General features: G+C 44.2%; 1 protein-coding gene across 4 annotated transcripts in view; it reads right to left on the reverse strand.

Annotated features, from left to right (window-relative positions):
• The window catches only part of RPTOR (regulatory associated protein of MTOR complex 1), a 2,822,438-nt gene that overhangs the window by 349,380 nt on the left and 2,457,712 nt on the right, over positions 1 to 15,346 (reverse strand). For all 4 annotated transcript variants that reach the window (XM_069655181.1, XM_069655184.1, XM_069655182.1 and 1 more), the window contains exon 26: positions 8,611 to 8,725. In XM_069655181.1, coding sequence (XP_069511282.1) covers positions 8,611 to 8,725 — 115 coding nt within the window. The remainder of the gene's footprint in view (positions 1 to 8,610; positions 8,726 to 15,346) is intronic.

Below are 15,346 nucleotides of genomic sequence, written 5' to 3' on the forward strand. Positions count from 1 at the left end.
TACTTGAGGAGAGGAGTTACGCTTACCACTTATCAATTGGGATCAGTTCCAAAGAGGGAGACAACAACAGTATAAAATAAACAGGGATGTAAGTTAGGATACTACCCCGGACGGCACGAGGAGCACACTAGGTTCGGGTTGGTGCATACTCTGCAAGGCGTCCTTGTGCACTTGAGGCTATGGGGGTAAAGGAATACCAGGACAGTTTGTAGCACAACTACAGCAACGAGGAGTATGATTTCCTAGGTTGCCAAATCCAGAAGACATTACAGTGGACACCCCGGGAGGCTCAATGGAATGGAATTCCCCAGAACAGTAATCCCAAAAGACTATATGCAGGACAGGTTAGATAAATATTCCCGCAAACAGAGCGGTTCCTCCAAACAGAGCAGGTTAAATAACGTGCCCCCCTAAACAAAGCAGTTTCCTCAAACAGAGCGGATGAAACATAGCAGGTGAGAATCTGCTACGTAGCTGAAGCAGCAGGCGAGTTCGGGTAACAGGGACAGTTTTACACGCCGGTCGGCAACTTGCACGCAGGCTGGGTGGACCGTTATCTGCAGGTAAAATGATTCTGAGTGGCAGTGAGGCGTCTGGGAGGACTGGAATAACCTGCAGGGCAGAGAGAACGTAGTGCTGACCAAATGTTCCGCACACGATACGGAAAGCGTGAGCAATCCTAAGAGCAGACAAAAGGTCCTGGTACACGGGACGGCAGTGAGGATCAAAACAGTAAACAAATCGAAGTCCCCAAGACAGGAAGCCAGGTTCGGGACACAGAAGGCGGGCAAGGAGTCCTGAATGCAAATAAGGGTTTGGTACATGGATAACCAGAATAGGATATGATGAAGACGGAACTTCAGTGTCAGATTAGCAACTTCAAACAGAAGTAGCTTTCGGAAGTTAGAGCTGCATTTATCAGGAAAGCGGACGTGACTAGGAAGTGAGTCACTGATGACTGGTGATTGGTGGAGCGGCTCATGTGATGTTATAGCCTCATGGGAAACAGTCAATAACATCCCCTTCTCCACGGGCGCTTCCACTGAGCGTAAAGGGGCAAAGTAAAACGCTGCACTCCAAGAGGGATAGCAAGGATTCTGCGTGCATTCCGCATTGATGGGTTCTGGCTGTCCTGAGAGGTGAGACAGCCCCGATGCACAGGTTTTAAGAGTCACAATGCAGTGATTGGGTAAGCAATTGCCCAGTTGAATTGCATAGCCCTTACTGTTGGAGGACACACATCAAGGATTTCAGTGAGCTTGTAAGCTGAAATTGGCTTAGCTGGGGCAGAAAGGCTCAGGGCATCGACCACCGTCTCTACAGTTTGCCTGTCAGAGGCATTGGCATGGCATGGGCATAGGGGTGAGACTGCTGTGTTTCGCGCTCTGGCGAGATGTCTAAACCACTGGCGTTCTATAAATCAACTGCCAGTGCTAGGAGGTCCGCCTGATCAGCAGAAAAGTCTGTGCCACCGGAAGAACCAGATATCGGCTCAAAGTCGTCCCCATCAATCCAAATGTGGAGTGCATAGTGTTGAAGAACGAGGTTTGGGAAAAAAATGACTTTTCCATAGTCGGTGCCGATATCGACTGTGTCAGGGCGGGTGGCATTGAGCGCACCAGTGCTTCAAAGGCATCGTCAATAAATCAACGGTAATTGCTGGGCCAGAGATCTTCGTACCTGACACAGTCTCCTTGTCGCCGGACGGACCGGGCGTAGCAGGGTCTGACAAGGTATGCTGCTTCAAGGGTTGCCCCATACCCACAGCAACAGCCTTCATCATATCGAGCATCATCTCTTTACAGGTTTCCCACTCGGCCCTGGTAGTACCGTTGCCAGAGAAGGACTTGTCTCTTTCCTCTGACGAATAAGAGTTGTGCTGCCGACAATGTTGACGTTTGTTTTTGTGGGAAGAGGACGATGAGGAAGGACTCCTGGAGTGCAACCTCTTATTGGCCTGTTTACGATACCGGTCTTCTTTCTCTGGGTTGGGGGTCTTCAGTCTCATGGCCGGTCAAACTCTTAGTGGATGGGGCTGGTGACTTCCACAGTGGACGTCACTCCTTCAATTTAGTGGCCTGCTTCCCCAAAGATCAGGGTTCATCTTTTGACACGACCCATAGTCCTCGGTCAAGTTTGTTTGTTTGTTTGTTTATTTGGTAATGCGCTCCGAGCCCGTGGGCATCTGGGCGCAGCAGTACAAGAGGACTCGAAACTTAGTTACAATGCCTGACACAGGCTAATTACAGAAAAACAGTGGTCGTTTACAATGGGTGATAGAATGCATATAAAATAACAAGGGTTAAGCGCATAAGAATAACATTTTAACAGGTTGTACCGTTTCAGCTAGGGTGAGGGTCGTTGCATGTCATTGTTGTGCAGCCATTTGAGAGCGTAGGATCTGAATCTTGTGTAGGGTAAAGGGCATCTAAGGTTGGATGGGAGTGTGTTCCATGATTGTGCAGCTCTAACTGGGAAGCTCGCACCGCCCGCTGTGGTAAGTTTGAATCTAGGGACTTCCAATAGGAAGGTGTTAGCGGATCTCGTCAGTCGGTTAGAGGGTCTCCCGTTGATTCTTTCCGCTAGGTAGGGGGGTGCAAGATTGTTGAGGCATTTAGAAGTGAGGGAAATAGTTTTAAGTAGGATTCTGTCCTTTATCTTTAGCCAATGGGCTTCTGTCCGGTGTTTGGAGATATGTTCTCTGCGTGGGATGTTCAGAGCTGCTCTAAGAGCGTTATTTTGTAATCTCTGTAGTTTGTCAGTGACCGACTTGTTGGCACCCGAGTATAAGGCGTTGCAATAGTCCAGTCTGGACATGACAAGGGCATTGGCCAGGGTGAGGCAGCTGGCACTGGACAGGAAGGGTCTGGCGGCACGGATGAGTTTGCACGTGTAGGTGGTTGAGGAGGCGAGGGAGTTCACTTGCTTTTTGAGGGTCAGAGCTGAGTCGAGGTAAAAACCCAATGTTTTGACCTCGCGCATAACCTTAATAGTATTGTTATCAATGTTAAATGAGGCATAGTCCGTGGTGAGTTTGGATAAGTTGTGGTCTGAACCGAGGAGCAGGATTTCAGTTTTATCGTCGTTCAGGCAGAGGCCATGTGTGGCCATCCATGCTTGAATGAGGATGTAAATTTTATTCACCAGAGCTAAGTCCACTTCATAGTTGCCCGAAAGGGGTATGAGGATCTGGGTGTCATCTGCGTAATTAGTGTAGGTGACGCCCAGTCTGTCCAACTTGTCGAACAATGGCTTGGTGAAGATATTATACATAGTGGGTGAGACACAGGAGCCCTGTGGGACTCCACATGTGATTTGGATGGGGTCAGCACAGGTGGAAGAGGAGAACACTCTCATAGTCCGGTTGGCTAGAAAGGATTGGACCCATGTTATAGCATCTCCTGTGAAGTTGGCAGCCAGCTTGAGGTGGTTGCATAAGACTACATGGTCCACCAGATCAAAAGCTGCTGACAAGTCCAGTAAAAGTAGCAGCGCTGTTTTCCCATCATCCTTAAATTCCTCCATTTTAGTTTTAAGATCTATCAGGGCTGTTTCCGTGCCATGGAGAGGGCGGAAGCCCGATTGGCGCGAGCCTAGTAGATGATTAGCTTCTAGGTACTCTTGAATTTGGAGATAGGCTACTCTGTCGATGATTTTTAGTAGGAAGGGTACCGTGGTGATAGGCCTATAGTTAGTCGGGATAGATGGATTGAGGGTTTGTTTTTTGAGAAGGGGGAGGACCCAGGATTCTTTTAAGTTGACTGGCACTGTGTTGGATTTGAAGGATGAGTTGATAAGCTTCGAGATGAAAGGGGCTAAGTCTCTGGCAGCATCCTTTATTATTTGAGCTGGGCAGCTATCGCCCTTACAGTTAGAAGGCTTCAGTGAAAGGATAGCCTTTTCAGTGTCAATGATGGAGATGGGTTTAAAGCTAAAAGGGGGGATAGTGATTGGTTCAGTTACTAGAGGCACTTGTTGATCAGTAAGAGAGAGGGTGTCTTTTTTATTCATTATTTTAAGTTGGAGGGTGGAGATTTTGTTTGATAGGGCAGTCTGTATATTAGTGCACCATATCTTGTCCTTTGGGGCCGTGTCAGTTGGTTGGATAGGGGATTCCATTTCCCGGAGGATGGCAAATAGTTCCTTGGTGTTCGACTTGGCATTGGTAATTCTGTCATTGAATACGTTTTTTTTAGTGTTGATAATTTCAGACTTGTAATGTTTTGTAGCTTGGGTTAGCTTGGCTTTGTTGTCGTTGGTGGGCGAGTGGTCGGTGCCTAGGCACCAAAAGCAAACACCATGTGGGCCGGTCAAAGACATTTAAGAAATACAGTTGGGGCATCCTTTGAAGACTGATTGTTTCTGAGCGGATATCGTGATTGAATATATGAGGAATACTCAACTGAAATTTGAATCGAATGACAAAAGAAATCTGTCTCTGATGAGAAGAGCCGTTCCTCGAGCAGCATGCTGAGTGCGCAGATAAAAAGGAACTGATGTACGGGGGTGTAGTTACGAAATATATGTATGGCGACCAATGTCGCTTCTGGAGTTGAAGACAGGCGCATCCAGTCAAGACTGATCGATGACCAAGTCGAGGTGCACTACAACCCCTGTCTTAAGGTTTTCGGAGCAGCTGACACAGCAAGGGGATATCTATATCGGATGATGAATCTGTGGGAGGAAAGCAATCCATTGAAACGGGAATATGTGGGTGACAGATCTCCTGAGGTCTATTGCCACCAGAGCCATCAGCTAGGTGAAGACAATGGACGCCGAGGTTCAGCCAAAGGTTGGCACCATTAGCGAGTGACCCAGATAACTAATCTCAGGAAACGCCTGTGCTTTTGTTGCATTGGCTCATGGAAGTAAGCGCCCTGAAGACCCAGAGACACCAACCAGTCTTGGAGCTGTAGAGCCTGGAGTATATCCTTCAAAGTCAACATCCTGAACTTGTCCTTCCTCAGGAACCGGTTCAAGGCTGTGAGGGCCAGGATGGGATGGAGTCCTCATTTCTTGGGTACTAGAAAGTAACGAGAATGCCACTCCGATCATCTCTCTTCCACTGCACCCTTTAACAGCACGGCTCTCAGATCTTCCTGGACCTCCTGCTCTGGTTGCTGGGGAGAGCGGGTGTCTGTCTGGGTCCTTTTAGGAAAGGCAGGCAGTAACCTCATCTGACTAGTTGCAAGGCCCAGGCATCTTATGTTATGGTCTACCTGTCCTCCTGCTCAGTGATCCTCCCGCCAACCAGTGAAACATTTCAGGAGAACACAAAAGCAGATTAATGAGCGCTGACGCCCCAGCTGCCGGAGGCTGTTTGCCCTTAGAAGCCCCTCTGCCCGTCTGTGTTTGCAAAAGGCCCGAGGCCCTGCTTTGCCTGCGGCAGCAGAGTTTTCCTTCCAAAAGAAACATAGTGGTTGTAGCCCCTTCCTCTAGAGGCAAAACTGAAGGACTGCTTGGCAGGGTCTTGCACCGCTAACCCTAGTGACTCTAGAGTCAATTTCAAGTGGGTGCTTTGAAACACTCATTATTAACAAGTTACAAATAAATAAAAACATTCTTTAAACTCCTCCAGCTATTCATCTGGCTTCGGCCCAAACAGATGCTCGCCGTCAAAAGCCATATCTAGGAGTTTGGCTTGCACATTGGAGAAAAGAAAAAAAAACTGTGGGGGAACACTGCCCTCCTCAGCAGTGCGAATGCTCCCATTTAGGAGTTAAACTCTATAAAATCCCCCGCATTCAAGAACTTATATGGTCCCTGTCTCGGCGACTGGGGGATGGCCAGCTATCAAGATAGTCGCATGATGCCGGAAACCCATCAGGTTAGTGAAATAAGATTACGTTAGCATCCATAATCCCAGCCTTTGACAATACAAGAATGTTACGTGGTTACACCAGCCTGAGTCAACAAAGAAAGCAGATGCATTTGGCTCAGGTTGATAGATATCCATCATCCAGCTTTGCTGTTCAGAAACTTTTCGACAGGGGCCGTAGTGCACCTTGACTCGGCCATCGATCTGTCTTGTCTCCAGCTTTAAATCGTTGGCTCTAGAAGTGACGTCAGGTGTCTTGTATATATAGCACGTCACTACGCCCCATGCTTCAGTCTCCCCTACTCGCCCATGTTTGAACGCTGCAGAAAGAAAAATCACAAGAGCAGGCTAATCAGCCGGTAAAAAACTTTAACAAGGATACACCCCAACAGGGTGATCCCCCACAACAATGATTGAACTTTTTCTTAAAGAATGAGACAGAAGCGGTCATCCAAGAGCCATCACCAGATGCTCTCTCGTTTGGACAGAAGCAACAACTCACACAATGTGGTCATAAGTCCCCAGAAAATGTCCAAAAGCAGGTGATAGTTTAATAAATTAGATATCTGGTTAGAAAATGTTATGCTGAGAACTGTTATAGTTAACCACGAAAATATGAAATTAATCTGAAAATATATATATTGTTAGGTTTATTTAGAAATTAGAGGAAGTTGTTATGTTGGCCATTTTTCCAATGCAAAAATTAAAATGTGTAAAAAGTAAATGCAAGTGGGTGGACTGAACCCCCTCCAAAATTTGGCCTTGGTAAACCTCGCAAGAAGTGGCTGAAGAATAGACGAAAAGGAATAGCCAATAAGCTGGCATATGACAATTCAGACATTTTTGTGGGTGCAATTATGGGTTTCTACACCTTCGCACAACAGACATCAAGGATCTGCTGAGAAATGAGGAGAGCTGCCTAAAATTATATCGGTCGAAAAATTGATAGATATTCAACGGTGAATGGGAAACTGCCTGACAATATCTGGGTTTGAACTGCTTATGAGATTGTTGAAGGAAACCAGAGAGATGCTGGGATCTCTTCATGGAGAGCTAAAATGAGGGATGAATTCTGATGGGTATACCTGACCTGATGGGCCTGGCCTGATCCCTGGGTTCCCAAAGAGAGAGTCCAGAAATGATGATGTATTTCCTGAGCACCAAACCCAGAGATATAATGTAAGGAATTGTCCAACAGAACCAAGTGTGTTGGGATTATGTTTGAGTTCATACCTTCTCCTTAATTAGTGGGTGGGGTTGGGTGGGGTGGCGGGCAAACTGAGCAGACCTTTAGAGCTTATTTTACTTACTGAATAATAACGAACTCCCATACAGTAATTGAACAGGGGAGGGGGTGCTCAGGAGAGTTCAAAGCCTGCGCCCCCTTTAACGCTAATTCAATTTATGGTCATTTAAAATAATTGAGTATTCCTATTTCTTGTTATCCAATGCCAAAACTCCCTCAAGGGAAGGAGTGTCTTTGTCTAGAAACAAAATTCCAAAATTGTTCACCGTTCCTAAGACCTGGCCTTAAAGCAGAGGGGTGACTAATATGCACTGAGTGTCATGGTTTTTGGTGCTGGGGCAGAGAAGGGTCTTGCTAAATGAAATAAAGCGAAGTCCCTAATTGAAATATACACACTCTCCTGAGAGTGAGTAAATGACCGATAGAAGTGAGATTTTGTATTGCTTCAGGGTGAAGGATGAAAAGGTTCCATGTGTGATAAATGTGCTAATGTTTGATGTGCTTTCACACTGCTAGTTTGACATGTGCGCAGGGAGAATATAAGTCAAGCGTACTTTGTGGGAGAAAGTGTTTTACACAAATGAACAATGGCACCGATTTAAATCCAACTTCGGAAAAGGATTACCAAGTTCATGATTTTGTAATGTTCCACAGTATTGTTTTATTTTGACATTCTGGGGGTTTTGTGGGATTGGAGGGCTGAACTGTTCATTTGGCCTGTGTTCTATGTACATGACACCCAAAAATGAGTTTTTGTAGTGAAACTTTATTTTGTGCTCCAGAAAAGGTGTTGTGTATGTAATCATTTGGTACAAATATTAATTGGACACATTATTCAATAAACATATATTCCGTCTGTCCCCGGCCTGGTTCGTGGTTTATTGGTGGCACAGAGAGAGCGTTCTACGTGGCTGTATATGATTCATAGATAGGGACAGACTATATTAGACAAATGATATATAAATAAGGGTAGTTTCTAAATAGATTGTTACAATTTGCTGACCGGAACTGCACTGCTCGACGTTGTGTTCATTCCTGAGACACCAGATGCTGTGTGGGTCGGTGATGGACATCTTCGAGCTGCAGTTCTGGCAGCGCTTGAAAGTGTAGGCACGACATATCGGCACCGAACGAAAAAAGAATTTTCTCACTGAAGAGGATCACTATGAAACAGTGTGCTGAGCATGCAGAAAAAAGGAACTGAGGTAGGGGCATAGTAATGCAATATATGTACTGCCGACATCACACCCGTAGGCGAGGAGTGTCTCGGCTGAGTCAAGATGAAGTCAATGGTAGAGCTGCACTATGCCCCCTAGGTTTCGGAGCAGCTGAAAGGGATATCTAAGGAAGAATGCAATCCATTGAATAGGGCCTGCTTGCTCTTAAACTGTACAAGGAACTACACTGGCATACATGTGGTGAATTTAAATATGAAATGGCACATTTTAAAATACTAGCTTGTTTATAAGTATTTCTTACAGGCCACATGGCACACGATCAGTTTAAAACAACTGTGCTGCTCTTTAGGGTTATCCGCAGCTCTTACCATATGCTGTCTTTGTCAGCTACTGCAATGCAAGGCGTGAAGGGATGGAACTTGATGACGGAGGGGACGCCGGGATTACGGTTGATGAAGATTTGATCATCCAACCGTGAAAGGCCTACAAAATAAAATAAAAAATAAATAAAAACTTTTTTTTAAAGTACAATATAAAGAATACATGGCAGACAAGAACTCATCCAATGGGACACAACTGGCTAATGCTTCAGGGTGAACCGGCTGAGTCAGAAACAATACAAGTTATCAAGTTAGAGCAGGCCAGAGCACATTTCTTCCCCAACCCAACCAGCCTTTTAGAAGCCCAAGTGGGGCAGTCTGAGCTAACACAAACTCACTAAGGCTTTCCCAGTTGTCTATGCAGACCTGTGAATTTGCCATCCACATTTTAACACGTTTGTTTGCATTCAACACCAGCCCTCCCGGGGACTCCCCCTGCATCTTTGTCTGGTGCTTCCACAACAAATTATGGTCCAAGATTTCCTCTTTACCTTTACTTCTAAGACTTTATTTCCTAAATTTAAACCTAGCTTTTTAAACTTTATGTTCTAGATTCCCATTTCCAAAAGTGATCCTTTACGCCTCGCTAAATTGTTTTAGCTTGCGACTCTCTTTTTCTGAATTTAACATTTGCTCTTCGAATTCCCTTTGCTGTAACCTAAACTCTTTAGATTTAATTCATGAAATTAACATTTGCTCCTTTGATTCTCTGTCTACGGGCTCACCCAACTCCTGTTCCTGGATTACGCATTTGCTCTTTTGATTCTAGTTACGAAATTTCACTTTTCATCAATTTCATCTTCTCACAGATTCTTGTTCCTCAATTTAAAAATGTGCTCCTCACATTTTTGCTTCATATGCCTGGATTACTCGGTGAGGAGGAGATCATATAATTTAATTCCTGCTCAGCATGCTGTGTAATTGATTACGAGAAAATTCGGGGATTAGGAAGACAGTGTAACCACAGAACAAAGTTAAGTGACTAAACCGTCACAGGGTAAAGAGAACAAAGTACATTACGAAACAAACAAAGGGTTGCTGTAATCTAAAATATACCAACAACATAGTAAAATAAAAAAATCGTCAGAAAGAAGGATTACATTCTCCCAGAGCGGTCACTTTCACCGTGTCCGTCAGGGTGTCTAATTCTTGACCACGCATTGCAGTCAATCCGTGTAAGGACCACAATGCTGGTGTAACAAAAGTGGATACTTACACTTCATCAAATGTGAATTTGATCGCCCATCTCTCAGTAATTAGCTGGAACTAGTTTCATAATCAACGATTATAGGCACTGGTAGCAGTTATATAGTTGAATTGGAAAACTGCTAAGTGTCACATACAACTGTAACAACATGAAAAGTTGTCATGTATCAGCACCTTCGTAATATGCCCATACTGGTATACAATGGCATATATTAGAAAGGGTTTGATTCAAAAACACTCATTAATAGCACGGATCGCAGAGCTCACCGTCTTCTGGATCTGTTTCGGTCCCCGTCATTACGGCAACTTGCAAGATTACTGGCGTATGCCCGTCGTTACTAAAAATAGAAGCACAACGGAGGACCTTAAGAGATGTATATCTAAAGTCTAATCCGTATGCACAACTACAAGAGGTTGTAAATACAACAAGCTGTGGATACAACGGGGGTCTTAGGCGGCCGCGCATTTTGAAAAAACACAAGTCACAACTAATGCCGGATATGCTCAGCTAATATCAGCCATCTCCCGTTCCAGTGCAGCTACCCACCATGCAGTTACAATAGTTATCTAGTAAATAACTAAATCTGGGTCTGGACCAACTCCACCAATGGCCTCTCAGACCATTTGAAATACTCATTACAATATAACACCCCTTTCTTATCACGCTAAGAGCTTCATAAACACTCAGGATCAAGACCTACCGTATTGCCACTACCGTACCAAAGTGAGATAAGGCAAACAACGCACTTAACCGCTCTGTTGCAAGCCAACACAACTCGATCACAGGTTTAAACAAAGTCGCAAAAAATGTAAAAAATGTATAAAGCCTCTGTCTGACCGATGGGTTGCCGTAAATCTAATCAACTGCACCTATAGAGTCCATTCCAACTGCTCATTTAAGTCAGTTTGGTGGCTATTAGTAAGGAATATTAACCTCATCTCCGCTTTTGATAGAGCTTTCTTATCCGCATTAATGTTGCTAGAAGGGCGCACTTTCAAATAGAATTGACCATCTAAGTTCGTCACACCCATGGTTACTGTCTAAGAAATGTCCCACCAGAGGAGCTGTTAAAACCTTGTTCCCGATACAGCTCTTGTGTTCACTAATTCGAACCTTGATTTTATGTTCAGTTTTCCCAATATACAATCTGGGATACGGACACCAAATGGCAAACACCATGCTGCTCGTGTTACAATTAGTGAACACCTTTTGTTTTCACAGTCTGTCTAGGGCAAGATCTAAATGGGTGCTTCTTTTTGTAAGTGCAACACTTGCACATGCCACAAGGGGCATGGCCACCTGGTTTACCCAGGCCCCATTGTTCAGTAATGGTTAGTTGTTGATTGGGCACTTTACTGATGTCATTGAGAGTCACTAGTTCTTTTAAGTTCGCCCCCGTCTGAAGGCACATCTGGGAACTGGAATGGGAGTTTTCCCTTTCAACAAGATATGCCAGTTCTTCTTAATAATCCGCACGATTTTGTTCGAAAGTGGATTGTACGTGCTCACGAATACCAATCCATCTGGATCCTGTGGAAGAGGTTTGCTCTTGTACTCCAACAAGGCATCCCGGTGATTTTTACTAGCTCTTCTCAAAGATTGCTTCACTATTTTCCTAGGATATCCTCTTAGGATCAGACTCTTACTCAGTATGTCTGCTTCTTTGTGAAACATGGCTCTGTTTGTGCTATTGCGCTTAAGCCGAAGAAACTGCCCAAAAGGCAAGTTATCTGTAAGCGTTTTAGGGTGGAAGCGGTCATATCTCAACAGTGAGTTTTGGTCCGTAGATTTGGGGCAAGGTTTAATTTCCAAAACATGTATGTTGGAATTCACCAAGATAGTCAAATGTAAGAAGTCAATCTTTTGCCGGCTGTAATTAAAAAAAGGATTAATACCGCTCAGCCAGTCAAAGAATGCAATCAATTGTACTTAATCTGCATGCCAAATCATTAGTACGCCATCAATGTACCTCTTCCACAATGTTTGGTGGTGTTGGAATACATTGGTGTAGCTGAAATTGCTCTATACAATAAACGTAAAGGTTGGCCAGTGTCGGAGCCACTGCTGACCCCATGGCCGTGCCATGAATTTGTTGATAAAACTCATTGTTGAGTTTGAAATAATTTTCTGTTAGAGACAGCATGGTGCACCACAGTATAAAAGAATGGTGCGTCATACCTGGTGTTCTTTTAGCAAGGAGTAATTCCTCAATTACATCCAATGTTGCCATCTGAGGAATCTTCGTGTACAAGGATACGATATCTATAGTAACCAGTAAGTCCTATCTGTCATCAAATGGAAAGTTCTCGGTAAGATTGATGAGACTCATTGAGTCTTGCATATATGAGGTCATCTCTCTCACATAACCCTTTAGGAATGAGTCAGCGAACTTCGCCAGTGGTTCCAACGACGAGTTGGTCACGGAAACAATTGGTCTTCCAGGGGGGCTGATCAAGGTCTTATGTACCTTAGGTAAGATGTGAAATTGGGGTGCACTTGGATCTTTTTTCACCAAATCTACAGCTTCTTTATTGGTAATCCATCATCTTTCTCTTGCCTTTTATACCTTGTTTGTTATCAGAGACTTCAGTCGGGTAGTCGGATCACTCGTGAGTGTCTATAGAGGGTGGTATAGTCTTCGCGATCTAACAAGACTATGGCACCACCCTTATCCGCACTTCTGATCACAATTGATTTGTTGTTTTTAAGTGTCACAATTGCTTGTTGTAGTTTTGAACAACTTTGAAAGGGTTTTACCAAGTCCGATTTTTCCAAACGTTCCAGTTCCGAAAGTACTCAACGTTCAAAAACGATGGATTCTGGACTATAGCTGGTAGCAGGAGGACAAAAGCTGGAAGGGTTGTGGAGGGCACTGTTAGTCTGTTCCGATTCAAAGGGATTCTCCCTAAAATATTGTTTCAAATGAATCTTTCTAAAAAGGCTCTGGACTTCTGGACGGGAATTGAAACAGTCATAAAATGAGGAGGGGACGTACCCGAAACCCTTTTCTAATACTGACTTCTCTTCAGATGGTGTGTATGTAGATGGGTTTATCAGTAAGCTGTGTTGCTCCTGGTCACATGGGGCTCATAATCCCATGCTGCCACGTCCCTGTTTAAAAAAACAGCCGGTGGACCTCTACCCCGTTGTGCTGGACGATAATTTTGTGGTCGCCGTCTGTTGTTGCCATTGCCCCAGCCTCTACCCGAACCACGTCTTTGTGTCCTAAATTTAGGATAATTTAAAGTGCCGCCATCATCTGAGCTATGAGAGCTGTAAGAAGTATTAGTGTAACGAACACTCTTGGTTCTTGGGGCCCATCGGCACAAAACCATCTTGGGTATAACAGAAAGCTTTCTCATGCTTAAAATCCATTATATCCTTTTTTCAATCTCCTTATCCTGTCTCCCAATGTGGATTCCCTGAAATCATTCATTTCCTTAATGAAGTCTATTATAAGAATGAGTCATACCCTACCGCATTTGTTGGTTGTATAGCTCCATCTAATAAATGCCTTATTGTCTAGAAATAACCAGCTCAACTAAACACCACATCTGGTGGCTAGAAGATGGGTTCAAAGACCTGCAGGAAGACACTGGAAAGCACGCAGGAAGTTGTGTGGGAGTGCCAGCAGTGTAAGCGAATAGGAGCAGAGGAATGTTGCACAATAAGAGGGCAGCAGATGAAGGCTGGAACCAACAGGGTGCAGAAGATGAGGTAACACACACCGAGAAAGAGAGGAACCTATGGAACACAAGCTGGGCTCCAACAGTCACAGTAAGGAGGTGGGAGATGGCAGAAGGCAAAAGGAGAACTAGAACAAAACAAGCGTAATAAGGGGAAGATCTGTGAGGGAAAACAAAGCTTACCAGACATGCATGCATCCACCTATCCTTCATGCGAAGGGGCATGCAAGGGGAAAAAAAAGGAGAAACAAAAAAGAACCAGACACAAAAAAGGAGGGACATATGAACTGGAATGGAGTAAGGATACAGAAAAAGGGGAAGAAGGAAAAAAGGGCTGGAGGGCACCAGTTGCATGAGGAGGGAAAACACAGGAAAAGGACAAAAGCAAAAGGCGCCAAATATGGAAATACAAAGACACAGTTGAACTTTAGAGTACTGCTGCTATTCTTAACATCAGATAGGTAATTGGTGGAGCCACGGTGTAAAGTGTGGCTTAGGTTGCTAAATTACTATTTTGTGCTTGCTAACATTGTGATGCCCGCAAAGAAGAAAAAGAGATAGTCTGCATTGCTTAGGTACAGATGTGTATTCATGATTGACAGTCTCCCAGGGTTAATGGAGGAGTGTGATTGTGACACTAACACAAACCGTGGAAACGCACTTTTAACAGGGCTTCAATACCACCGAAAAAGATAACCTGCTGGATGTTGCAGCTCCAACACCATGAACAGCAGGCGGAGTACAAACTAGGCAAAACCAATCCAGCAAATTACATCTCGTGACAACCGAGAAAAGGCACCACAAAAGAAGAAAAGGAAGCATGAGAAAGTAGGGAACACAAACCTGTTGGTGCAACATGCAGTGAAAGCAGCAATATCCCAGAAGCAAGGGGAACCCATGTGCACACTTTCACAGTAATGATAATAACCAACAATAACTATGGATGGTCTGATAATGAAGGGTGCAAGAATAGTGAAGCTCCATGAATTGTTGCAAAAGGTGGTAGGCATGGCACACAAGATTCATCAAGGAATAGTAAAGACCAAAGCCATGCTATGCAAAAAGATCTTGTTTCCAGGCCTTGACGATTTAGGACAGAACTTGACCCGTTTGTTGCACCATCCCAAGTGACACAAGTGGCAGCCGTCTGTTTGAAGAAGTTCCATCCTACGAAAAGAGTGGATGCATGTGAGCGCAGACTACGGCAGCATAGTAGAATGTTAGGCAAAGTATGTATGCAGTACACTTTGGGTGCACTACACACAACTCTGACTACAGGTATAGGAAACCCAACCTTTGGTATAAGCTTGTACTACACAGTTTTGGTAGCGTGTTGAGCAGCCATGCTTATCTCAAGAGGTGTCAATGTGAGCTGTAGGGGAGTTACACAGTGATTCACAGTGACAAGATTCAAAAACTCTTACACACAAGGTTTCTTGAATAAACAATTATTAATGTATTTATCAGTCAGTTAGAATAAGCCTTCTTCAGAAGGGAGCAATATAAAAAGTAACACACAAATACAATTCAATACTGTACACTCTTAGTTTCGAAATCAGTAAATACCCTTTTGGGATGGCCCACAAAGACAACCTACACAATCAGGTGACTTCAATAGCTAGGGTGCTGGGGACATGAATATCTTACTGTTTGCATTCAGAATACTGTTAGGAGTTGGTAAAAGGTAAAGGTTATTAGAATAACAAGAGACCACAAATATTTTAAGCAGGCAAATACTTTTGTATCCCCCAAGCAGAGTCATTCCGTCAAACAGTCTAAGCCAAAGTCAATGGACAAAAGTCTTTTATAGGATGAAGCACTTCTGGTAGGT

The sequence above is a fragment of the Ambystoma mexicanum genome, chromosome 3q (genome assembly GCF_040938575.1).
Source record: "Ambystoma mexicanum isolate Mex_15411 chromosome 3q, UKY_AmexF1_1, whole genome shotgun sequence".
Taxonomy (NCBI): domain Eukaryota; kingdom Metazoa; phylum Chordata; class Amphibia; order Caudata; family Ambystomatidae; genus Ambystoma; species Ambystoma mexicanum.